The sequence below is a fragment of the Anser anser genome (genome assembly GCF_964211835.1).
Source record: "Anser anser genome assembly, chromosome: 13".
In the NCBI taxonomy this organism is placed as follows: domain Eukaryota; kingdom Metazoa; phylum Chordata; class Aves; order Anseriformes; family Anatidae; genus Anser; species Anser anser.
In genome coordinates, this window is record NC_139734.1 from 7015964 (window position 1) to 7041438 (window position 25475).

The 25475-nt window shown below is 45.0% G+C and overlaps 2 protein-coding genes across 8 annotated transcripts in view; one reads left to right on the forward strand and one right to left on the reverse strand.

Annotated features, from left to right (window-relative positions):
- Positions 1-25475, forward strand: part of LOC310880783 (uncharacterized protein) — a 302960-nt gene that overhangs the window by 125619 nt on the left and 151866 nt on the right. The gene's annotated exons all lie outside the window — the stretch shown is intronic.
- LOC310880776 (vascular endothelial growth factor receptor kdr-like) overlaps positions 1-25475 on the reverse strand; it is a 137059-nt gene that overhangs the window by 27174 nt on the left and 84410 nt on the right. The window contains exons 12-20 of one of the 3 annotated variants that reach the window (XM_083797098.1): positions 21788-21896; positions 14321-14614; positions 12020-12166; positions 10268-10393; positions 10051-10157; positions 8612-8747; positions 7191-7295; positions 4657-4773; positions 1225-1313 (exon numbers count right to left, since the gene is read on the reverse strand). In XM_083797098.1, the coding sequence (XP_083653224.1) occupies positions 1225-1313; positions 4657-4773; positions 7191-7295; positions 8612-8747; positions 10051-10157; positions 10268-10393; positions 12020-12166; positions 14321-14614; positions 21788-21896 (1230 nt within the window). The remainder of the gene's footprint in view (positions 1-1224; positions 1314-4656; positions 4774-7190; positions 7296-8611; positions 8748-10050; positions 10158-10267; positions 10394-12019; positions 12167-14320; positions 14615-21787; positions 21897-25475) is intronic. The other 2 variants (XM_083797099.1, XM_083797100.1) reach the window with 2 other exon arrangements.

The following is a 25475-nucleotide window of genomic DNA, read 5'->3' on the forward strand; positions in this document are numbered from 1 at the left end:
TGGCATAAACTGATTGTTAGCTTTGGATCATGTAACGCCTGGGCATTGAAAGATACGTAATGGAATGGCATATGGAGAAAGGGTCCTCTGGAGATGTGCTCAACACACACTGGAACATGATGTTCCCTGAAAAGCAGAACTAATGAAGCCTGCTTTCCTATTTATTAATACAGATCCTTCCATTTACTTCTTCCAATTTTCCATCATACAAGTTAGCTGGAAGCTGTCTCGGTGAGACTGACAGATGAGCAGAGATACTGTAATTCTGTACCTCTTGCTTTCTTGGGAAACCACACTAAAAATCACAGTTCAAGGTATATAGTATGATGTACACTGAAATGCAGCCGTCTCACCGTCCCCTGGGGAGCAAAACGTAACCAGTGCCTGCAATTCACGAAAACAATGGTGAGAAAAGAATTTTGAGTGACTGTACCAGGAAAACCTCCTTCTCTTACACAAATTACCTTATGTATTTCTGTGCCTGTACACAATAGCTATAATAATGATAATAATAACAACAATAATCGAGTCATCTGAAAAAAAAACACCTTGGCAAGGCTCCGGTTTCTGGCAGGGCTTGGATCCGAGAGCCCTTTCGGTGCTCTATTTTCCCAGTGAGGAGGTAGTCCCCTCCCTTCCCCTCCCCACCGCTCATTTCTGGCCTCCTCCGTCTTCCTCTGTATCTTAGCCGACTCTGTGCTAGCACAAATGTTTGTGGGGATGGATACAATTGTTTGGAAACCAAAACTGTTTGGTATGTTGTAATGCGGGCCACGTTTGTGATCCAGTCTGCTGCATACTGCACAGACTCTGGGGTTGGGACAGGGGAAGGTGAGGACGGAAGATGGGAACGGGCAGATGATGGAGGAGGGGAGCTGGTTTTGGTGGTACCAAGCACAAATCTCCAGATCAGACTTGCATTTTGAGTTAATAGCAGTTTTTCACTATTTCTTTGTGACCGCCTTGTGCTGGGTAGTGCTGGCATCGCGGGAGGTTCCCTTTCTGTCTCCAGGGCTCTGCAGTGCTGGGGTATGGGCGGACTTGTCAGTACTAGATTAAAGGCTGGACTGGATGATCTTAGAGGACTTTTCCAAACCAAGTGATTCTATGATGGGATGAATCTATAAATACCAGACTGTGTCAATGCCACTGCAGAAAACAATCCAACTTATGGCCCATGGTTGCTAGTTGCCTTATGACTATGAGAAGCCTGTCATGTTTTACCTTGTACGCAATGAAATCTCCTCGTTTTCCTCGTAGGTAATTGGACAGGTTTCCATATTTGCAATATTCTACTATGACCATTAAAGGACCTGAAAAGACAGTGGGAGTCAAATGAGTTTTGAAGCACTGCAAAGCACTTAATGTTAACGTATCCTCACAAATCCTCTCCAAAATAGGGAAATACTGTCATTCCTGTTATACGGGTGAGGAAATGAGGAAGCAGAGGACTGGCACTCCAGGAGCACACAACCAGTAGTAGATAGGGAAAGAAGGAAATGCAGTAGTGATTCTTACTTTTCTCCATTAGATGATTAACAGTTGGTATTTATTTCTTTTTTATAGACAAAAGAAAATTCGGAATGATAAATAAGAATATGCACTCCACTATGTTATTAACATTGTTTTATCCTGTACATAGATCCATAGCACGGAGTAGTCCTCATTTTTCTCTGCTGCCCTTACAATTGCATGCTTTGGGTGGAGCTGATGCCAAGAGAGGCAATGTAAGCGTGCAGGATCCTAGACAGATCTAAATCAAAAGTTTGCAGAAATATTTAGTGTGAAGTTTTTGAAAGCCTGGAAAGTCCTATCAATTTCTTCCTTTCTTATTTCCGTGCAAACTACTGTGGAGTTCAGTGCAATTGCTGCTTTTATACAATTATGTATGTTCTTAAGATCTGCTTGAAAAATCCTTTTATGTTTCAGTGTGAGCCACTAGGAAAGGGAAAGATGGCATTGTCTACCTTTGGCACAATCACTGCGCTTTGTAATCATCACCTGTAAGATGAGGTAAAATCACGGGACTGGAATGTATGTAAACATCCATTATTATCAATCGTAACCAACTACTTTCATGTCCAGAAATGTATTTCAGGCTTATGCGTTTGAACTTCAAAGGAAAAATGCTAAGAGCTGCACTTGGCCATCCAGGAAAGAGACAGCTCTAAGCAGCACTTTGCTCTGGCGATGCCAGAAATGCACACACAGACTTGTACTGCAGCCCGCCTCCTTGGTCCAGTCGGACATGTGCTATAGTGACTGAAAAGGTGGAAAGCAGGGCTGGAAAGGAGAGCAGAGAGGTTGTGGGAGGAAGAGCGAACCTTGGGGATCCTGCTTGCTGCATCCTGACTCAGGCTGGGTGGCAAATGCTGTTTGGAAGCAGATCATCCGATGAAAAGGGAGGTGGGGCAGTCTAACAGTAATAATCAATAGCTTGCCAGTAATAACACTGCATATTTCTGCCAGGCTTGTACCTCGTGCACCTCTGATAACACTGCTACGCTGAGCACTCACCTCTGGGCTTCCTGAACTTCCAGCTCAGGACTTCTAGTTCCTGGTGACCGCAGCTGGCAGGTGTTGGGCACCTGAGTGCACAGTGAGCACACAAACACATCTGGACCCACCTCAGAGCAGTGGTTCTGCTGCTGACCACACAACTCTGCTCGCTTGGGTTCTGAGTGCTGGGATCTGGCAGTGCAAAGGAGATCCCCGGGGGACATTACTTCTGAAGAACCTCAAGTCAAATGTCCTTCACGGATGCCCCAAGGAAATGCAGATTCCAGCACAGCTTTAAAGCTCCAGTTAGTGATCTATTCATGTTTTTGACATGCTTCCTAGGCATGGCCTCTCTGTATTTTATTTCTTCATTGTAAAGCATGTACTATGCATTAGTTCTAACTGCTTAACATCAGACACTCAGCGAAGGTGTTAAAATTTGTTACTTGTTATATTGGTAAAATAATATATGGGCATACTTAATGGCAGTCTTCATCAGGAATACTGCTGTATGGTTGTATAAAACCTAACAAGAAGGAGAAGACACCATATTCTGCGATGGTATTTTAATAGTAACTCTTATCCCAGTGTCTGTCTTGAGAGCTCAAGGCTATTTTTCTTTAGTCTGCAGTTGCATTGCTCAAAGACAAACAACCCAGCACCTGCCTGGAGGCTCCACAGTGCCCTGCAAGGCCCTGCTGCACTGCTCTGCTCAGCCACTGCACCCAGAGTTAGCAGCTAGCCGGGAAGAAGGAGGATACTTCATCCATCAGGATGGAGCAGAGTGGAGAACAGGAAGCGCAGGGACTCTCAGGAGAAAAAGCTCCTCAGAGGATGGACATTCACAGTATTGGATCAGTTACTGAAATGGATTTGCTAGGCAGCTACAGCTCTATGGGCGAATTACTGTTTTTGTTAAAATCTCTTGACCTCCTCATAATGCTGCCATGTTTTAGGCACGTGTTTGTGTTAAGCCACCTCGTTGGCAGGACAGCAGAGTCACCAGCATTCATACTGTTATTTCTCTGCTCACAGTCCCAGCTACTAGCCAAGGCTACTTGCTTATGCACCTGACCTTTAAATCGTTCAGCTAAAGGTGGCCATCCTCCCATACAAGCTTTTGGGGCTTGCAGTGCTGCAAGAATTCCTGCAAGTTCCCTGTTCCTGGCTCCCAGATTACAGAAGTGTCTGTGGCTGCTGTTTGCTGACTGTTCCTGTGGAACTGGGAGTATCTTGCTGGAGGGAACATTTCTTTTCTGGCATCCTAGCACATCTACCTTACCGAAATTTTCTTTTCCCTGCTTTAGTGGACAACTCCATGTTCTTTGGGAAAATGATAGCTTCAGTGTCGTAGATGATAACAGATGTGTGCACCATCTCTCTCGCTCCTTCCCCTTTGCTTATTTTACTCTGGTTTCTTTGTCCTCAGCTCTCTTCAATCTGTCCATTCGGGATTGTTCTGAAGGTCAATTGTAAGCAGTCAAGAGACATCTTTGAGGGTTGGTACCCTTAAGTTAAAGTACAGTCTAGTAAGAGGTAAGGATGCTTTGTATGGCAGTATGGGAAAGAAAGGGATGTTTTTAGTGACAAAGGTCTAAGATTTCTGGAACCCTTGGTTCACGTTTGCGTTTCCCGGCAAATTCTTTGCCTGGTGTACAGCAAGTCATGTCGGCTCAGCCCCCTGGAAATCTGTGCTGTTGCTCCGTTCAGCTTTGGACTGCCTAAGGTTTCCTGTATACTACGCAAAATGCCTGCCTTTGCCTGGCAAGAGTGAAATGCTTGGGAAGAGGAAGCCTCAGGTACCTTTTGGCCTGGTGCAACCTCTTGATAAAGCAGGGAAGAATAGGGAGAAGAAGAGGAGAAGCAACTTTGAAATGATCAGAGGTGCCTATGTGGAGGACAGGGTGCCTAACTGCAACTAAGGACCCTGCCTCTCTGCAGTCTATATTCTCTTTTGCAGACAAGCTTACAAAGGACAGAGAAAAAGAATATAGAGAAGTGACACCAGTGGCTAGAAGATGTTCAAAAGCCATTGATGTGTTGTGGCCATGTTCCACATGTGCATGAGGCTTGGACACTCCACCACAGACACACTGAAACGCCATTGTATCTGGAAAGTGCTGCTTCTTTGCTCCCTATTTACTGAGCATTTCTCACCTCCAGCTTTGGTACAGGCTCCCAGCAGGTTGACTACATTCAGATGGTGTCCTATGTGTATGAGGATCTTCAGTTCAGACATTAAAGCCTTGCATTCATTAGTAGTTGCACATTCTGCTTAAGATAAACAGGAAAAAATCATCTTTACTCAACAGGATATCTTTAACAGGACACGGCAAAATCCTGTTTATACTTGGAAACAAAAGCCACCCAGGTTACTCGCAGTATCTCTGCCTCTCAGACTCTTACATAGATAATAATTCAGCTGCTTCATTGTTTGTTGTTGACCTTTATGAAGTGGCACACCACTTTATCTTTGGGGTGACTCTTCCTTTCTCTAGAATGGGTTACAGAGGGTTACTGTCCTGTATTAGAATCCCCCTAAATTAGACACCAGAGAGCCTTTGCAAGGACTGAATTTTGCAGGCTTAGTAAAGGGACAAACGATCATTCCAAGCAACAACACCACACAGCAGAATGTTCTCTGTTTGTAGCAGTGATGTGCAGTTTAGCAGTACTTCTCCATGATACCTCAGAATATATTTCTCTACAGTACTGAGCAACACTCCAGTGCAGGTGATGGAAGAATCCAGCACATCTGTAAGATGGGTCCCAAAATGTACTAGAGAATGTACAGCATTGCTGAATCTCAGTCCTGTGAGATCTCATCGACCCAGGAAATTCACATCTGAGCAAAGCAGAGGGGACCATATTTATGTGTTAACCATGAACTCGACACGTGACAAAGCACTGGTTGGCCAGTTACACTGTCCTTTTATTCTCTTTTGCTGGCAAAGCTAAGAAAGGCACTCTCAGGCCAGAATTCTGTTCATATACTGGCCTATTTCCTCTGTCTTCTTTCCAAAATTTTCATGGTCAAAATGTATTTTAACAAAATGGCTGTGTCCTGTTGCCTCTGTTTTTCCCTTAGCAAAATCATTTAAGATTTAAAAATGAAGAAATAGTTACATAACAGATCACTCAGTGTGACAAATGTAACCTCTTTATCTGTTTGTAGAGTTCTCCATAAACAACTTTTTCACCAAGCTATGTGTCATAAAGAAGGAGTTATTCCAAGCCCAAGATTTCTTCAGTCAACAGTGTTTATAGATGGGTATGTATGTGGGTGGCATCACTCCTGACACTCCTGATTTACACTGGCATGAGCTGGAACACATGCCTGGTAAAATCTAAAAAGAACAGCCTCTGAAATGCTTCACATAATCTAGCACGTTAAGATGTAGCCTTCAAGCCAGAACAGATACCAGTCAGCTTTGTGGAAATGACAGATATGCTAGAATTACAGTAATGCAAACATCTCCAGAGCCTTTTTTTTTTTTTTTTTTTCTTTTTTTCTGAATGGTTTGACTCCCACTGGAGAATCTGGCTTATTCAGAAACATGATGAATTATGGGCATATTAGTTTGGGAGGGTCAGGTTAGAGCAGGAGGCTGCTGGTCACACTGGGAGAGAAAAGGGTAAAACTAGATGGAGAAACTGTCAAAGAGTTTGCTGACTATGTGTGGGCAGGGTAGAGTTGACATGAGGATCGGCTGGGAAGCACAGCGTGGAAGTGAATGAAAGCCCAGAGCTACCCAGGCCAGTAAGTTTGGGATGGAGAAGGATGTCTGGCTGGATCAGGGGCTTCTAGGCTATTTCAGGGATGGATCTGGAGATGGGCATGGATCAGAGAAAACAATAGCAGGAGAGAAGATGATCTAAAGATCTACTGGCTAATGCAGAGAAGGCAGACAAGGTTCAAAGGAGGTCCAGAGAGGTGAAAAACTGATGGATTTGGCACTTCAGAGAGATGGGAAGTAGCAGAGCACCAGGAAGGCAAATGCTGTGATAGAAGTTCTTGATTAATGGTACTGAAGGGTTAATACTGTCATGCAGCAGTGATGCAGAGCAATGTGGGCTATGAAAAGCCATCCAACAGGCATCAGCTGTACCTTTGAAAAATCCTACGTGAACAGCTAAAATCCTCCAACCCACGAACCAATGCACTGGCTGATGCATTTATTCATGCGCTGTCTGCAGAGGCTTTGTATGTAAATGTAATATGAAAGAGCAGTCTCCAAGTTCATCCATTCCCCACTGCCGAATGGTGAAAGCTTTCCTTAATTTCAATAATTAGAAGCAAGTTGTCTCTAATTCATTCCCCTGGCACTGCTTTTTTTCAGCCCCTTGAACTGTTCTACATCTGGAAGGGCTGTGATCGAAGGCTTAGATCCAATTTCAGACTATCTAGTGTAATTACATTCCATAATCTGTTTCCCTCCTAACCCCACAGACCTGGAAGCTGCTGTTTTCCTCCTCTAGGAATACAAGACTTAATCAGCAGCACAGCATGGAGCCCACTTGTCATTTCCTACGTGTTAACATCCACTGTATAACGACTAATTGCTCCCATATGGCAAACCCACTCCCTTCTGAACACAATGAACTTGGGACTCGTTTGGAGCAGAGAACTGGAAGCTTGTTGCCCACGTGTTCCCTGTGGAGTCTTCTGAGAATCTCAGAGGGATATGTACCTTTAAGCATTTTTACGGCAACTGTTTTGCAGGTTGAAGATTTATCAATGCCAAAAGCAGACGCTTCCACCACCTTCCCAAAAGCACCGTGACCCAGTGTTTTACCTAGAGAAGCAAGAGTCAAGAATGAGCCAAAGGGGGCTTACAATAGTCTGCATCAGATAAGAGGGAGACATGCATCCTTAGCTCTGCAAGAAATCCAAGACTCCAGCACCCAGGCACAACGCAGACCGGTAGTCGACAGAAACCTGTATCACATATTTGCAGTATATGGATATAAACAGTATGATTTATATCCATATGACTTTAATGCAATACAGTATGTGACAGAACAGAGTAGAATAAATAAATCTGGATTCAGCTGAAGGCAAGGCTAAATATATATATAGATATATATGTGGCTTAAGGGTAAAAACATTACATACAGTTATCCTCAAGCCCTGGAAAGTCAGAGGCCAGGTTAAACATAGATTTGTGGAAGACTGATCTCTCATGAGTCACAGTCACAGAGACAGCCAGCTAAGGCACTCAGTCAGGACCCTTTGACCCTTCAGTTATTGGCATTTTTTTGAAGTAAAAACTGTAAAAAAACAGAATTTCAGGTGATAATCTTTCTTATTTTCCCTTTCCTTTGAATTTTCGGGCCCATATTACCTAGTGTGCTCGGAGGGCTCTGACCCATAATGCAGAAGGCTACACTGGGTATCGTGGTCTGGCTTTTTGGTTCTGCCAGGTTCACCCTATGTCCTACCATCTTCTAATTTATTTTTTATTTTTTGCCTGTCTTCCTCCTTCTTCCATGTTTTCCAGCTAAGGCACTGTGGGCACCCCCACATACACACACATTCCCTGCACTCATCATCGCACACAGATGTTGCCGTTTCTCTCAACAAACACTGTCTGCGTTTTACATTTCCTTGCTCCATCACCCAAGGAGCTGAGCTGTTGAATTCAATTTGGTTCATTTTTCTTGGTAGTTCTTTACAGCTCAAAGCCAAGTTTGAATGGTTGATAAAGAATTGATTATTTGAAGAATTTGAAGACTTCTTCAAAAGAAAATTCACCCTAAGACTGTCACCTTTCAGACTCACTTCTCTTTCCATCATCCCCTATGCTTTTGACAGGGACAGAACCCAGAGGTACCTTTCTTCCCTGTCAAGAGTTTGGTTTCACTTCTCCAAAAACAATAAGAGGTGATCACTTTTTTGAGAGACATCTTTGCTTTTCTTCCCAAATCTCTTGTTACCCCCCCATTAAGGATAATGCTAAGTTCTGTGGCTCAGTGCCAGTTCTCACCAAAGGATGGGAGTATGCTGGCACTAAATGGTAGGCTGCTTCTTGGGTAATACAACAGATACAATTGAAATTGAGGAGCATGAGAAATCATCATTCTTTACAGTAATAATCTCCAAACCACTCACCCAGCCGCAGTCTGTCTCTTGGGAACTCCCATTTGCTGCTGTCATAGGGAAGACGGTCACATTGCTCGTCAAGAGGCATTTCCTCTGGATCCATTATAATTGACAGGTATCCTGTTTTAATGTCTGTGGCATCGGGCTAAAAACAGGGTTTGGAGAAATTATTCACAGTGTTTACCCTGCAATTCTAATGGGAAAGAGCTGTCATCTACAAGACTGAGTGCAAGCTGGGGAGTTCCCTGAATTCCAGTCTTAGCTCTGAAATTTATTCTGAACCATACATGCATCACTTCAGCTTCTGCCTCTCTTTTTTTCTTATCTGGGAAATAAATGTTTATGTACGCCTGCCTCTCAGCGGTGTTGGGAATAGTCATGGATTAATGTTGGTAAACACTCTGAGGACACAAAATCAATGATTGTCTTCTAGGTGTATCTATTACTGGAGCTCAGTGCATTTCCCTGTGCACTCTGTGAGCTGCACTTCCTGGCACCCTATGGAGCACGTTCTGTTGCATTTTCACAGTTCAGCAGCTTTTTGTTTAACAGGCTGGTTCTGCACAGCTATCAGCTTTGTAGCTATTGCTTTAATGCTAATTTTAAATTGAATATTAAATTCATTAACTTTTAAATTAAAAGTGGTCGAGAAACGGTGAAAACTGCTACTCCTAATGCTGCTCAGTGAGAAACTGGGATTTGGTGGAACCTGTGAACAGACTCGCATGGGTGTGGAATATAATAGGAAATTCACTGTTCTCCACAACTCTTTAAAATCTGAGACAAGGAGGAAAAACATGAATTTGATTACTGTATTTGCAGTAGGAGGGGAAATTTTTTTCAAGTATCAGGTATCAGCACTAAGACTGCAGTTTGGGTGAGCTTCAGAGCAGAGAGCTGTGGTTGCCATTTTGTTTACAATTTAAAAACAGAGCAAAATTCCTTGAAACTTTACTGAAATTTTAGCTTTTTGGGTCACTAAAGGGAAGTAAAAGAATACCAGGGCATGGAGATAAAATAAGCCGTGTGGTTTGGGCTCATTTCTAGAGTAAACATCCTAGAATCTTTCATTAAACAGGGCTCCCTTCAATATCTATGTTTCAGAGAAATCTTATTGTACAGCTGTTGAAATCAAGCCCTCATTTTAGGGGATTTAGGATTTGTTCTGTCTCTTAATCTTGCAAGGAAGCTTGTCTCATAAAAAAGGAAGAGCCTGATTTTCTGATACTGTGGAAGTGGGTAGAAGGCTCACAAGTACAAGTGATCTTTTGAAAAGCCAACGGGCTGTCAGCAGAAATCTTGGACTTAAATTTCATTGGAATGTTTTGCACTTTTTCTACTGTCTGTCCCAAACATTCACACCGACTTGACTTCAGCCCTAAACACTGATGCTACACTTAAAGAGGGCCCAAAAGCAGAGCCTTTGCACAGTATGGAAGCTCTCTTACTTTTCTCAGCTTCCGAATGAAGAGGGTCAGAAGAAGCCAGAAGAGGGTAGCTGCTAGACCGGTGCAGACCAAAATGATGACTTCGATGTTGGATTTCTCTTCAGAACCTGTGGGTTAAATGTACAGATGGATTTTAAATGTAGCCAAACTCCTTGGCTGAACAATAAGTTCTCATCAGTCCAGCACAATATATGTTTTACCTTGGCTTAGACCTCACCTTGTATTTTAATGAAGGCTGATGTACTGTCTTGGCCCATGTCATTGGATGCCTTGCATTCATAGAGCCCTTCATCATCCTTCTTCACTCGCTCAATGACCAGGGTATTATTTTCCATGGAAATTCCTGTAGTGAGGGATCTAGGTTAATTTTGTTACAACAATCAACCCTCCTACAAATGCTTGGAGGAGGCAGAGCACTGAAAATGAGCTCCCATCCATGCAGGCATGATATACGCTGTTGTTAGGAGCCATTTTAATTCCATGTTCCTCCTTGTGGTTTGGCAACAACCTGACACTTTATTTCACCTCAATACCTGTTTAGATTGCTTGGGTATCACTTAACCTACAGCAAATGTGGCTGTTTATTTATGATGAGTAGACAGAGCCTGACAAAACTTTTATGGAAGTTTGTGAAGTGATGGAAAGAGGTTTTCTGATAGCAACGGGATATACTGGAAGAAAGGGAACTCAAAGAAACTGCTGGAGAAAGCCAACATTTTGGAGGCTGTGGGAAGTGATGGGAGCTCTAGCATGTGGAACATGGGGATCAGGTTATATGCATCCCTGGCAAAATCACTGCATGGAGCCATCCTGGCTTCACAAAAGGCCAGGGGCAGAGGTGGAGTGCCAAGAGAGAGGTGGCCTATGGATGGCCTATGTGAGGCTTCTCCACGTGTAATTTTCCTGATTTTGTGGCACGAAACTGAGAGCTTCTCTGTCTCACTAGGGATATGTTTGGGGCAGAAACAGGAAAACACACTGGGCTTTGAATCCAAAAGGGAAGGACACTTTGCGTTGGTTGGTGTTCTGCCCATGAATCCTGCTGTTGTTAACAAGAGTACTGCACATAACTTACCATGCACTCAGCTGAAATATTTACCCTGAGGTGTTTTTTCCAAATATTTTATTTATGTTTCCATCGGTTGGATGTTACATGCTTGTCCCTCTAGAATTATTTATAAAATTTCAGTAGCTGTAAAGGGTTTCTGCTCAGAGCAGTCTGATCTGAATTATGTATGATCCTGGATTTCCTACCTAGTCCAGGAAGCATAATTAAAGTCACAGGACTAGCTACTGACACAGTTCCTTCAAGAATTTATAGGAGATCTCAGGACAGAGAGATGAGAAGGAATTCCAGGCTCGGGTGGAGGAGCCCATGCTCCCTGCTCATGGTGGCTGCTGTACCAGTTGAACTGGGAGCACGTTCTCATTACTGTGTTGTGGGAGAAAAAGAAAGGACGTGTGATGTGCCACGGCACGGCTTGCCCTGATGGCTAGCTGCCTGCCCACAGCTTGCTGCAAAGCACTGTGATCAGGCACCACGGCCATCTGGCTGCTCAGGGCTGTGCTTTCAGACCCACCCCGCAGGTATGCTCTCCCTCCCGGTTTTATACACAAACAGACTGAAGAGCAGCACGCTGTGCTCCTTGGTTCCACTAATGCTATGCTAATGCATGCAGACTGTCTGGCTGACTCCGCAGAGATGAACACGACCACATGCAGAAGGAAAGCTGCATAAGCAGGCATTGGGTTGCAGCTGGTTGGCAGCTTTAACCTTCAAGTCCAAGTCAGAGACTACTGCAGAGGTTTGATACATTCGGATCTGTGCTGGTGTTCTCTCAGGTCACACACGTCATCCTGACTCAGCCATGGAGGTGCAAGTCCCGTGCTTGTCTGTGGCAGTCCTGCAAGCCCCCTGTCACGCACCGGCTACGGTGCTGCCGCACGCACTGGAAGCGACTGCGCTCACCTGAGGCTGCTGAAATGGGGTGGCCGTTCTTCCTCCAGGTAACGTGAGGCTCTGGCGTTCCGCTGACTTTGCACTCCAGAATGATCTTGCCACTGATGTTAACCTCCAGGTCGGTCAGATTCTGGATAACATATGGCGCTGCCTTTGCTGTAGTCACAAAGGAAAACAATGCACAGTAACATTTCAGAAGGCATCTCCCACAGCTCTGCCATCTTCTCCCCTTTGGCCAGCCACATGGCCTTGCTGGAAGTGGCAAAGATTTGCTGATGAGTGGTAGCAAAAATCCCACAAAAGATTATGGGAGGAGTTCATTTGGCTTATTTTCAAAGTGCCTAAGTGTAGATTCAGCTCCAGCTGGAACCTCCTTGAGTTTCTCAGCCTCTGAAGGAAACAGAGGACAGTGAGTGGGAAGAGCAAATGCAGAGTGAATACAAAACAAGAAGGGAGGAGGCAAAGAGGAACCAGTTCTGAGGATTTTGGGTCATCCTCCACCACAAGAGGGGTTATCTACTTACTACACAGCATGTTAATCTCCTCTTTATAGAACAGAATAGGTTATGCTCATTTATAAAAGGCATGGGAAAGCAATTGAATAAAATCGCTAGCACAGTATAAAAATATATATAAAGCCATCAATAAGGAGAATAGCTGATGGGTGTTAATACATTTAAAAGAGCTATTTAAAAGCTAGTTTGTGTAGGGGAAGGAGAATTGGTTTGGAGGGGTGACTTTGTATATGTTCTTGAGAAGAACTGCATCTCCGCCATGTGCCAGACAAATAACAGACCCCAGTAATTCTCACAGGAGTGTGATTAAGATTCCAGTTCTCCCATGGCTGTATTCCCAGTTTAGCTGTGTTTTTCCCGTAGCCATCATGTGTAGGTGTCTGTGTAGGCAGAAATTTGACTAAACGAATAAAAATATCTGCCAGGGGAGAGAGAAGCAAATCGCCTGACTGCAGAGCGCAGAAAAAGCCCGGTGCCTCCGTGTCAGCTGCTGCTGGCAGGTGGCTCTGGTGCCAGCAGTGAGGACAAGCCAAGCCGCGAGCGTGCTGTAAGGTAGCGGTGAGATTCTTTCCCTTCCTCCACGCTGCAGGAAGAGGCAGGTGCTCCTGCCATTTCTTAAAATAAATCACCTCCCACTCAGGTATCAGAGCCATGCTAGCCACAGCTGTGGCGTGGGCGAGCACGTGTGTGTGTGTCTGCGTGGAGGGGAAGGGGCTGCGAGAGCGCCGTTGGCTGCTCTGGGGAGGAGACTGCATGGGAAATGTGTTCCTTCACTTAAATGAGAATGAAACCAGCCCTGCACGGCCTGCTTTTTACCTAAGTGACAAGTGCTTACGGCAGCATAGCTGTCCCTTCAGTGCCTCATTACCCATTAATGTAAGTGGAGAAGCCAATTTAGAAATCACCGTCCAACCCAGCTTCTAAAGGACCCTGTTTTCTGCACCCCGGCTTGCTTCTGGTTATTTAGTTCTGCCCTGTTTCTGTGCTTTGGGTTTTATTTCACCAGGAGAAGAATGGTGCACTTTCTCAGCAGCACTTTTTTTTTTTTTCCTGAGAAGGCTTCGAGTTGATCACTCTCACTTTCTCCTTTATGAAGCAGAAGAAACTTCACTAGTTTTCCGTGAGTTTCTGCCTGTGCAGTGCTGGGAGAACTGCCTTGCCCTTAGTAGCAGAGCCAAAGAAGCCAGGCTTCGGGATCTGTAGTATCACTATTTGATGACAATAAAAGAGGTGGGGGTTTGGGCGTATGTAACTCTAGTGAAGTGCATCCCACTCACCCAGAAGAATGGTACATGTCACTTGAGTATACACCTGACCGGTAACATTTGTGGTGATATCAGCTGGGTCCAAAGCTGTTTAGGCATCTACACCATCCTGGCGGCTGTAAATGGGTGGTCTTATCCCAGAGTCATACAGATCTGGGGTGGCAGTCCCAAGTGATAGAGATGGGCTGTCAGTAACATGAGGGCGATGTCTTTTCTGCTCATTCAGGGCTAAGTCTGCACCCAGCATGGAGTTAGGGAGGTAAAAGCTGCTGAAATCACCTTTCTGTGTAAGGCGAATATTTCATATGAAACCAACAACGGCTGGGTGAGTTATATACATGACTAGGAGTCAAACCTCACTCAGTAACATGAAAAAAACAAACCACAGTGTGTATTAGGACTGTCTCTAAGAAATGCTGACCACCTTCTGCTTTGCAAAGCCTCAAAGGGAGCTGCAGATGCAGAGCATTTCAGCCCCTCTGGCAGACTGATGCCCTTCCCACTGCTGGTTGCCAACTGGCAGGACCCACCTCTGACAAGGAGCTGGGTGTGCTGCTCCAGCGTGTCCGTGCTGTTGTGCTGGTTCTGAGCTCTGCACTTGTAGAGGCCACCGTGCTCCTTCGTGACGTTAGCAATGACCAACGTCAAAGAAATGGAGTAGTTGTCAGTTTTCTTGATCACCAAGTCACCGGGAGCCGCCTCCGAGGAGGGGTAGTACCAGGCCAGGTTGCTGTAGATGTACTTGGAGGCCCGGCAGGTCAGCTGGACGTCGTTCCCCACAATGGTTGTGACCTGTGGGTCTGTTTGCAGCCCAAACGGCACATCTGGGAGGAAGAGAAAACACGTTCACAGTTCAGTCACACCTGAGAACATTTTGGCTGCCTGTCTGCAGCTTGATGGTCGGATGTCAAAGAGCAGCCCTAATGCAATAAGCCCATTTCAGTGAGACCTGCGTTGGCATGCGCAGACGGGCACTCGTGCTTGTGCATTGAGTAAGCGACTGTACCTTGCCCATCAGAGCTCCAACCTGGGGTAGTTTTCACCCTCAGTACTCTAATCATGCCATTTTCAAGTAATTAATTGAAAGCTTTTATATAGAAGTAGTTGATGGACTAGGAGACTCTGCTATGCAGGTAGACAAATGTGTTCATGAGACCTTTCTGTCTGCTCTCAGTGCTTGAAAGTGCAGTTGCATAATGGTAAAGAAACCTCTCCCGATTTCTCACAAGTAACACTCTCTTCACCACCGAATAATCTTCCCAATTCTCTTTTATTTCAGTGATGTGGATATTTACTTTCATCCTGTGGATATTTACTTGATCAGTGGAAGGATTAACTAATCTAATGATGTGTAAGTCCTTGAGGCTGTAAGTTAGTCGAGTAGTACTTGGAGGCACAAGTCCAATCTATCCACAACAGAATAAGCAGTTTCTCGCTATATTTTTAGTAACTTTTCACTTCAGAAAAAAATCAATTTTCCTGAAGTGCTGAACTGAATCCATTTTAAGACAATAAAAAGTGTTTCTGAGTCGAGTGCCGGAATCTGGCCTACAGATAATTCCTATTTCTGCATTAGCTGCCAGAGACCTACAATTAAATTATGTCTGCAACATACTCTTTTCCCTTTTTATTCTGTTAGTTTCAGTCATCTATATACCAATAGACTAATGAAAATGCACTGATAACCACAGTGATCTGTGTTCTGTCTGTCAGGTCAGGATTTAGAAGCAGTGGAAATGGAGAGTTGTGAGGAATCCCTTAGAAATGTTACCAGGCGTGGTACTGGGATGGTGGGGCTGTTTGGGAGGACTAGTTCTGGCTTACCTTCTGAACACGAATGGTGCTTGCAATAAATCCGATAGACTGTTGCTTCAGTACTGGGCTGTTAATAAGATGCTTTCTCAAGCTGGGCTGAAACGGGTGGTACTTTGGGGGGGACAGAAGTTAAAGCCGAGCAAGTACACTTTGCACTTGCAATCGGACAAACTCCACATGGGAGCTGGAATTTGGCCAGGGGCTCACACTGCAAACTCTTGCAAAAAGCTCCGTTGAAGCTACAGTTGAGAGTAAATAGCAAGGCTGTTGAAATAACCAATCTACCTTATAATAAACCATATATTATATACACTCCAGAGCCCCGAAGGAGCTTTCAGATGTGGTTAGAAGTCTCTCTTCTTCACAAGTCATCTGGAATAGAACCAGTAAGCTTTGCTTCATGGTTTTTAATGACTAGCACCAGAAATGTTTTACAAAAGTTCCAAAAAGAGAAGAGACCCCGCAGGCCACAGCAGTGGGAATTGTTATTTTTCCTTTCTTTCTTTTTCATGAAATTTCACTTTACTTTATGCAGTGTTTTGTTAGGCTCAGTTGCTCTCTTTCTTACTTAGTGCTAGCTGCGTGCTCAAGCTGACGTGTGTAATACCACCATTCTTCTCGTCTGATGTCTTGTGGTTCCGACATGCCAATGTGATGCTTATCAAAAAGGGGGGAAAGTCTGAGGCCAGCAGAAATTCCCGAAACAGGAAGAATTAAGGTCCAGTGAAAACAATGGGATGTGGTAGGAGCAGCATCTCTCTAGCACCCGTTGAAGCAAAATAAAGTGCCCTCTTTACTTGCCTTTTTCTTGTTTGCTTTTCTAAGCATTTGCTCTTAGCTCCTGCAAGAGTTTCAGAAATAAAGCAGATGGATCTTTTGGTCCTTAAGTAAGCTCAGTGGTCTGGGAGACCTTCTGAGAATCCTTCCAGCCTGAATTACCCTGTGAGCCTTAGTGCTGGATCGCAGGGGAACTATGAACGGATTCTAGGTAAAGTGGTGGGGTTGGAGCTTGGTCGTGTTACCCAGAGTAAAACACTGTGCAGCTCTGCAAGCCATCAAGGCGGACTAATCCTAAGTGGATGGGATGGCAGCCCTGCTTGCCCTTGCTTCTGCCTCTCAGGGAGGTTTTCTTCAGGAGAACTCAGTGATGCAACTTGTAACCCCTTTTGTTTTGCAGGTCGAGTTGCCATGAATGGCAGTGGAAGAAAGCCCCGAGGGGAAGTAGAGCTTGTCTTGTGTAAGGCACTGTATCATGCACAGCAGTGACAGCGCAGGCTGGAGCACCCGGAGGTCTCTGTCATTTCAGGGCAAGTTCCCAATGTGCTAATTTCCAAGCTGAAATTGTGAGGGATGCTCAACAGTTTCACCTTGCTGCTGGACTTCGCTAGCACAGGGCTTTTTCTGCCAATTTACCATTCTGGGAGCAGTGGTCGGGCTTGTTTTTCTTATCACTTCTTCTACTGACATTTTTTATTTAGCATTTTGAATATTTTTAGCTGGAATCTGTGCTATTCTCTGCCATCTGGTTAGTCTTTCAAGAAGCTCTTTCAGCTCCAATAGAATATTCATTGATTTTCATTACAGTGAAAGGAAAAAGAGGAAAAAAACAGTCTCTCTTGCTCTCCTCTCTCTTTTCTCCTCCTACCTGGATTGTCTGGGGAGTAACGGCAGCGTCGAGAGCACATTATAAGTTAGTTCATCTCCTAGACTACTTTGCTTACACAATCTTGAACCTGAGCAGTGATTAACTTCCTCTCTCTGAACAGATACAGTGTTTTAACCGACTCCTAATAACTTGGCCAAAAGTATGCACCGTGGGGCCTTTTCTCTTTTATCAGCAGTCACCAAACATTTGTCTTTCGTATTGTATTACAGTGTAGTAGCCGCGAATTTCACTCTCAACTGTGTGGGATTCCATGACAAAACAGGGAAATGAGCCATTGGGAGAAGGTAAAAAGTCAGCATAAATCAAAAGAAAGTCTGGCTCCATTTGTATTTACAAGGAATTAATTGGTTTTAATTTCCTGTGCTTTGCACAATAATCTGGGTAATTCAAAACTCCTGCTCCTGCCCAAATTCCATCCCTCTGCCTGGGGGGGGGGGGGGGGGGGGGTCTCCATCAGGCATTCACATGTAGGGAGAGTGAGAAAAAGAAGGGGTGAGCCCTACATCTGAAGCAGCACAGAGCTTTTCATAAATCCTGTAAACATGTCAGGAATAAGCAGACTGAGAGTGGTAAGCAGTTGTAGAAAAGCCCAGTTCATACATTGTTCCAATATCTGATCGCCGATTCTTATCTCAGTTTTGAAATATAGTATTTTCTTTCTGGTAGAAATCCTTAATTCCATTTTTCTGAGTTGTTTTTGCAATCAGATAAGGGGCTTTTGTTATTATTTGTTATTCTTATCATACTTCATTTATATTCCAAGAATATTCAGAGGTTTCAGATGGGTGGGATCCCATTTTGTTGTTTGTAGTACAGTTATACAAAGGCTTGAATTTGATTTACTGTGGACCTCCAGTGATATACAGTTGCTCTTTCCAAGGTGCAGAGCAGAGATTAGAAGGTAAATAATACCCGTTGGTGGCAGAGGGTACCTCCGGAGGGCACCGGCTCAGCTTTTGGCTGCACTGGGAGGGTTCGGGCAGCCTTGAGCACCCTTTGGTGCACCAGCAGGGTTGGGCAATGACACGGAGCTGTTGTGAGCATCTGATGGATGCCCACGCTGCCTCTACCCGTGACAAAATAGTCGTCTGGCTGAAGTGGGAACACTGGTACCAGACCTGCGGTAGGCAGGATGGCTGGGAGACGGGTGCTGTTTCAGCAAGGAACAGTAAGGGGTGTTACACAAAGACAAATACAAACACCAGTCAGGCCAGGGCAGGATGGAGAATGCCGCTACTTCTGTGCTACTGGAGCTGCTGCTGCCTTGACCAGCTTCAGTGGGACGCTCACAGGTCATCTGCAGAAGGAGCTCCGGGAGGTCAGCGTGGCCGCGGGACGACAGGGTTCCTCACCCCACTGCCCCCCTTACATGGCTCATTGTCGGCGTGATCTCCAAACCCTGGTGACCCTGCACTGAAATGGATTCCAGAGAAAGGATTTAAAAATAGATCGCAGTGCTATTTCTAGTGTCTGTAGGAGTTTTTGAGGGGGCTGAGCAGTGGAAAAACAAAATGGCTGTTGACGTTATTCCACTGGGATAAATACATTTCTCTGAAAGGAGCGTGGTGGTGGTGCAAGCACCAGGCTGAAGTCAGGCGTTTCCCCCAAAGCAGGTGCAGCCTGGGCAGCACCTGACTAAGCTTCCCCTCGTCAGTGCCCTGACAAAACATCTCAGCCCTGGAGGATCAGGCTTCTGAGGGAAGAAGAGAGTTCAGCCCCTTGGTATCTTCAGATTTCTTGGCAGGGAGAAGTTAATTCACCTAAACTCTGCTGAAAAGCTTGAAAGCGACTCAGGGTCCACCAGCCTGCTTGCCAGTGGAGATAATGGGAAATCAGGTCTTTAGAGCCAACAAACTGCTGAACTACTGGTGGAGTCCCACAGCTTGGAGCTGCGCTGCAGGGAACAGAGCACAGCGGCTGACTGCGAAGCGCTGGGCACACGCTAAAGGCCTGCACCTCACTTCTGCGCTCTCAAAGTTCCGCTCGGCCTTTGTCTCAGCTTTTAGGTTCAATCTGCATAAAACAAATGAGTCTAGCAGTTTTAGAAGTTGTTTTTCTTACCTACTGCTCATTCAGATGTTTCCAAACTGTCAGTTTTGTAGCAGTACATCAGGAAAAGTGAAAATTTAAATTCTGAGGCAGGATTTATGATCATGTCACGTTACAGGTTATTCTAGCATCTCTGCCCAGCATCCACCCCATGCTTTTACTTGGGGTGCAAAGCTTTTACTGCCATGGCAAAGCTTATACAAAGCATGCTCAGGGCTTTATGCTTTTGGGCTTGCCCCGGCTGGTGTCACAGGAACTGTCCCCGAATTTCCCTCCAGTGCTGAGAATAGATGGTGAGCACAACCCAGCAGTTGCTTGGCCTCCTCCAAGTGCACCCAGTAGAAGACAACATTGGTTTTCATCCCGGGAGCAGACCTTGGGAGCAGCTCTTACAGCAGCCTGGCCGCTCCTGGAGCAACACGCGTTACTCTGTGGACCATCGCATAAAGAAAGCCAGCAGCAGGTCACTCTGCTGCTGTTGTACCACTGCAACGTGAACTACTTTAGGATCACGATGGCGGCATTTAGAAAGACTGCATTTCTTTCTAATCCCTAAACAGCACTATTTTTAAACACACCATTTAGAAAAGTCAGTCATGCTCATTTGGCGTCTCCCTCTTCCCCACAACGGCACCGACCCCCAGTCTTCTCTTCACGGGCAAGAATCTCTCTCTCTAGCCAAGCCCTATTCATCTTCTCGTCTGTTTTGGTGGAAGTGAAATGCTTCCACCATAGCCACTGTCAGGAATTTTGTCTAGTGATTCGTTTCCTTCATAATTAAAAATGCATGATTAAAACATTTGTGTCTCAGAATGTTGATACATTGATCTTAAAATAAAAAGTCTGAAATTCTACCTCATTGTGGGGAAAAAAAACAACACAACGACTACATAACTTGTGCCAATTCAGTATTTTCTTTTAAAAGAATCTTCTCAGAAAGGCACAAAATGAAAATAAAACTTAGTCGTGAAAGGTGCAACCATTGTCCCAGCCCTGTGAGCCTGCCCTTATGCTAAATGCCTGCTTAGTTGCAGCAGCGCTGGCTTTAGTCGCTGAGTATTGCAAAGTACTGTGAATAGCTCGGGAACATGCTGCTTTGAGTAACCCATCCAAACATATCTGGCAGGACTCAGAGCAGAAATAAACCCATGTGAAGACTCACACTTGGAAGTGAAGGGTAAAATAAATGGCTGGTCTTCAGCTTGCTTTGAAAGGCATCGTGTGGACCTCTTATGTCTGTGCTTTATCTCTCAAAGGTGACCCTTGAAGGACTTTTTCTTAGATAAATAAGACTTCGGGCTTTGGAGAACGTCTTTTTGGGGCTTAAACTCCCTTCTGGCTCCATATGGCATTGGGTAGTACACAGAAGCTGTAACTGGAGGTGAAATCCTTCCCCCATATGGTACCAGCTTCGTTATCCTTGGATCACATTTTGCTACTGGTACATTGATACTTCTGTGTAATAAGAATGGTGACGAGCTTTAGTGAGCACTTGGTTACTCTGGTTTGAAATGTGCTAAACTGCTTTTGAGCAACGGAGTCAAACAACACAGGACAGACAAGAGGCAGAGGGGTGCAGTGTTGCCATGAGTGAGCTTAGCCCTCGGAATTGGCTTCATGGGGAAGAACAGAAATGGTGACAATGAGACATTTACCTTCCAGGGCAATTCTGCACTCCTTGTTTTAAAATTATTTTGATGCAAATTCTACCAGCCAACATGCACTCATCCAGAAAGTGAGTACAGAAGTGATTCAGTTTAGTCTGGTTAAGCACTTGAACAAGGCAGTCCCTGGACTCTTCGCCTTTTTTAAGCTCCCATTTCGCCTAAAAGCATGATGCAGGTCCTGATCTCACTACTAAAGAATTCGTGTGTTAAAAGGTTAAGAACATATTTTTTTGGATTTGTGTTCTTTGGAGCACTAGCGTGTTCACCTCCTCCCTCCTTAAAGGGCACTGAAAAGGCTAATTGCTCAGGCAGGGATCTAAAGTCACAGCAGCTCCCAGTGATATCAGCCCTGGATTAGGGCTGAATATTGGCCTTGCTCACCTTTGCTATGTCCACTGAATTAACTGGAGGTCGACCGTTTTCCTGAGTCAGAGAGAAGCTTTAGGCCATTGCAAGACTACAGAGGACTGAGATTTTGCTAGAGGTTTCGTGAGGACAGTGCTCAGCTGTCCTGAGTGTTGCTTTAAAACCCAGGCAGCTAAACTTGGGGCCTGAATCCATAGCTGGAAAAGGCAAAATGGGAATCAGGTCTGCTGCTGGATACGTCAAACTCAGCTGGGCGCTGGCAGGACCAAACCTTGCACGTGGTGAAGAGACTGGACCCTGTGTGGTTTGGAGAGCTTTGAAAACACAACGCTCGGGGATTTTCAGTTCTAGCCACACTCACCAGCTGTACGCAACTTTACAGTCAGTCACATCAGCAGCACCTAGGTTTTGTGCAGTGTCCCTGCGTTACTTACCTGAGACGTAGAACTCAATGCTCCTCTCTTCTTCGCCAATCTTGTTTGAAGCCACACAGTAATAGATCCCCGATGCACTGCTGTTTTCCATAGTTAGCGTGCTCACAATCTGCCAGGCAAAGAGAGAAAAATTAAAGATGCTGAATGTAGGGTAGGCTTAGCAGAGGGGTTTGAAAGTAGTGGGTAAGTGTATAATTTGTGGCAGAATAGTTACCAAAGGAGCTTCTAGCCATGAGTGATGCTGACAAGCATACAAGTGCTCTCATTAGTTTGTTGGTCTCATCTCACATCACCTCATCCCAGTTAATTCTCTCCTCATTCCTTCCCCATGTGAAAAACAGGTTTGTGTATGACAACATCAGCAAAGAGCCCAAAGTGAAGGACCTGGAAGATTCATCCAGGACATTGCAAATCAGCCCCACAACCACCTACTTTCTTTTCAGCTTTTCAGTTATGGTTTCCATGGGTGACAGGACGCGCACACTTGCACCGGAAGCAGGTCATTCATAGGGCTGTGATTGCAGGGTTTTGCTTTGTTTTGATATAACCCCAGAGAATGGGGTGATGCAGCCCCTTTGGGCCCCAGCTCGCTCTTATGAGTGGTCCTGGGAAGCACCTTGATCCCATAACCCTTCCCCTGAGCCCCGCTGGAATCTGTGCGGTGCAGTAGGAGACCCTGGAGAAGCCGCGTGTGGTAGGACACTTGGCAAACGCACAAGGAAGGGGTGGTTCATGACGGAGAAGGGAGGAACATTTGTCCTGAGCTTCACCACACGGAAAAAGGAAGCAGCTCAGTCACTTGTGGGGGCTGAATTCACACACCTCTTCAACAGCTTGTGCTCTTTAAACATCCTAAGCCCTGCCTCTATACAGGGCCTGGCTAACGAGGAGCCAGCCATATGGCACTCCCCTCTCCCTGCCACGATGCGCCATCACAGGCTTATGGAGAACTATCCATGGGTTGTGGCTTTAATTATTTCTAGTTCTTCCTTTGGACTGCTAGCAAGAAAGTAGGGTCTAGGCCACCATAGCAGAGATGCTCCTGCAAGATTTCTTTGCTTTCCCTGCAGCCATTCACTTGAGGAACTCTGAGCCCTCACATTTGGAACAAATATCACTTTCTTCGCCGTCCTCTCTTAATGACTTTGAGGATCAAAACTGATAACACCCTCTGGCCGTTTGTCCTTATCTCCAGAGAGTGCTTTGAAGTGCACAAAAGCATCTCTCGACTTTCTTTTTAATATCCTAAACTAAACTCACACAAGACATTCCTTTGCTCCTTGTAAAGCTGCACCATGAATGTGTCTATGGCTGTGCGGAGTGTATTATCAGAGAGTTATTTCAGATTTTCTGAGCTTTGGCACTTTAAATCCTGTAGGGAAATGAGTTTCAAAGGTTTGGATCCCATATGCATTTTACATTGTAAAGGGCAGTGTTTTCCTTTTCACCTCAGCAGAATAGTGGGTAAGTGGAAAAGTATCCACTTTTCATGGTTACAAAACACAGAAATTAACCAAAAATGGGAACAATCCAAATTTAGGGGTGAAAATAGGAGACCAGTAAACCCAACTCCCTCTGGTGTCCACCAAAGAAAGAGCTGTGCAGTTCTGATTTATTTATGATGTGAAAATAACTCTAACGTGGGTATTGAATCACCCAGGGAGGCAGTTTACTCCTCTTCCTTTTTCTATTCCTGTAGCAGTGGGCCTAACGCCGCAGGTGAGTAACAAGCACATGTTCAGAGCACTGCCCCCTGACTTTGAGCCCTAGACACTGCTTTTTGAACTACTGCTGAATCAGGAGAAAGATCTTTCTTCTTGTGATCACTTGATCTAACAATTTTATATTTGAGAGTAGAAAAAGCCACTATAAATGTATGAGCTGAAACTGATTCTCCAAGGACAGAAGAGGATAAATTTGGACAGCTTTTTAACAGCTATTAGTCTTGCAAAGTGACAGCTCTAGATGGGAAGTCAAGAATAATACTGTAGAGCCAGTTAAAATCATAAAGGGGAATGTAATTATCCATTTTGGTCTATGGCCAACGTTTTAGGGGTGATGCTGTGACTCTTCTAAAAATGGTTGCAATGCCTCAAGCTGCATTTGGTGGCCCAGAGGTAAATGCACCCATACGCTCATGCACACACACCACACACAGATGCCAACATCTCCAGCTATGTAGGTCAAGATAAGTCTGACATGGTAGTAGGGAAAAAATAAGAGCCAAATCGCTGTACCAGGATCTTGTCCTAGCTAATCTCAAATGTATCTAGATGTGAAGGTGAAAAAGGTGTTAAAACGATGGAGGGAGACAAGCCTGGTCTGTGGGCAATATCTTGGGAAAAATTCACTGTGGAAAAGAGAGGAAGGAAATTTCTTGTTTGTGTGCTCGAACTCCCTGCTCTGTGCTGGGATACCCATTCCATACACACCCGAGCACAAGAGGGAGCTCGGTTTGCTCTCACCTTCCAGCTAGCACCTCCCAGAGCCCTCCAAACTGGGACTTCCAAAGCAGCAGCATCCAGCAGAAAACGGTGTGTGATTTCAGAGCCAGAAGTGAATGGAGTGATTTTTTTGTAATAAGAGGAATCCCTTGAAATCAGTATGCATCAGCTTTTCGTTCTATCTGTGTGCTCCTGGGTAAATCCCTGAGACTGGGAGTCCGGTTATCTTTGCAGCATCTTGAGTAAAGCCCCCAGCTGCCAAACTGCCCTAATCCTGGTTTAATCCTCAAGAGTCTGATGCTTTGGAACACAAACATGTAATACCAAAGGGCGTCCAAATTTTCTTCCCCTTCATAAAACCACAGTTCTGTCTTTCACCAGAACAAACCTGAAAGAAACATTTAGGAAGGCAGCAGTAGTGGCTGCTTTTGGAAGTATCTGGACAAATCAGTCAAGGATATCACTTTGAAAAGTAGCCCCTACTAATCCAGATGTTAAAAAAAACCTAATATTCACAATGCAAATGTTCTGGCAGTTCTTCATCACCTGGTACTGTAGACAATCCAAGCTGAACAAATGTTATCTCTGTGACATTTGTCTGTACTTGGTCCTAATGGCAGGTAGGGATGAGGGGGTTGTTCTTCTAAATGCCACCCCTGTGCTTCCAATGCAAGCATTTCAATGGATGTATGCAGAAAGGAGTTGAATGGGAAAACGGTTTTAACTCGAGCAACTGAGCGTAGGAATCTTTTCTCATTATTAACAGTGAAAACTGTTAGCAGGATTTCCTCTCTCAGTGGTGTGGCATAGTCCCAGCATTTGGGGACATTTAGCACGGCAAAAAAAATCTGAGGAGTTAACCTACTTCATGTGCTTAGTCCATGCAGCTGGCAAAGTGCTTTTCATTCCTGGATTCAAAGCCAGGATAGCAAAGTTTGCAACACATTGGCATTTGCTGCAGCACTCACAGAAAGAGTGTAGCTGCTTGGGACCCCCGGTGGGCTCCCATCCCTCCTCAAAGCAGGGCTCACTGCAGAGCCGTTCCTGAGCCGTTCCCCTCGGACAGCCCTGCTCCCAGACAGCCCAGGGCTTGCTGGTAAGGTGCAACAGTGGCACTGGTGGGAAATCTGCAATTATATCAAAACATTGCATCTCTTCAGTGGAACTACAATTCCTGAACTGCTGACAGCCTGGAAGTTAGCACTTCTAAGTTTGCCTTCCACCCAATATCCCAGTCGAGAGCA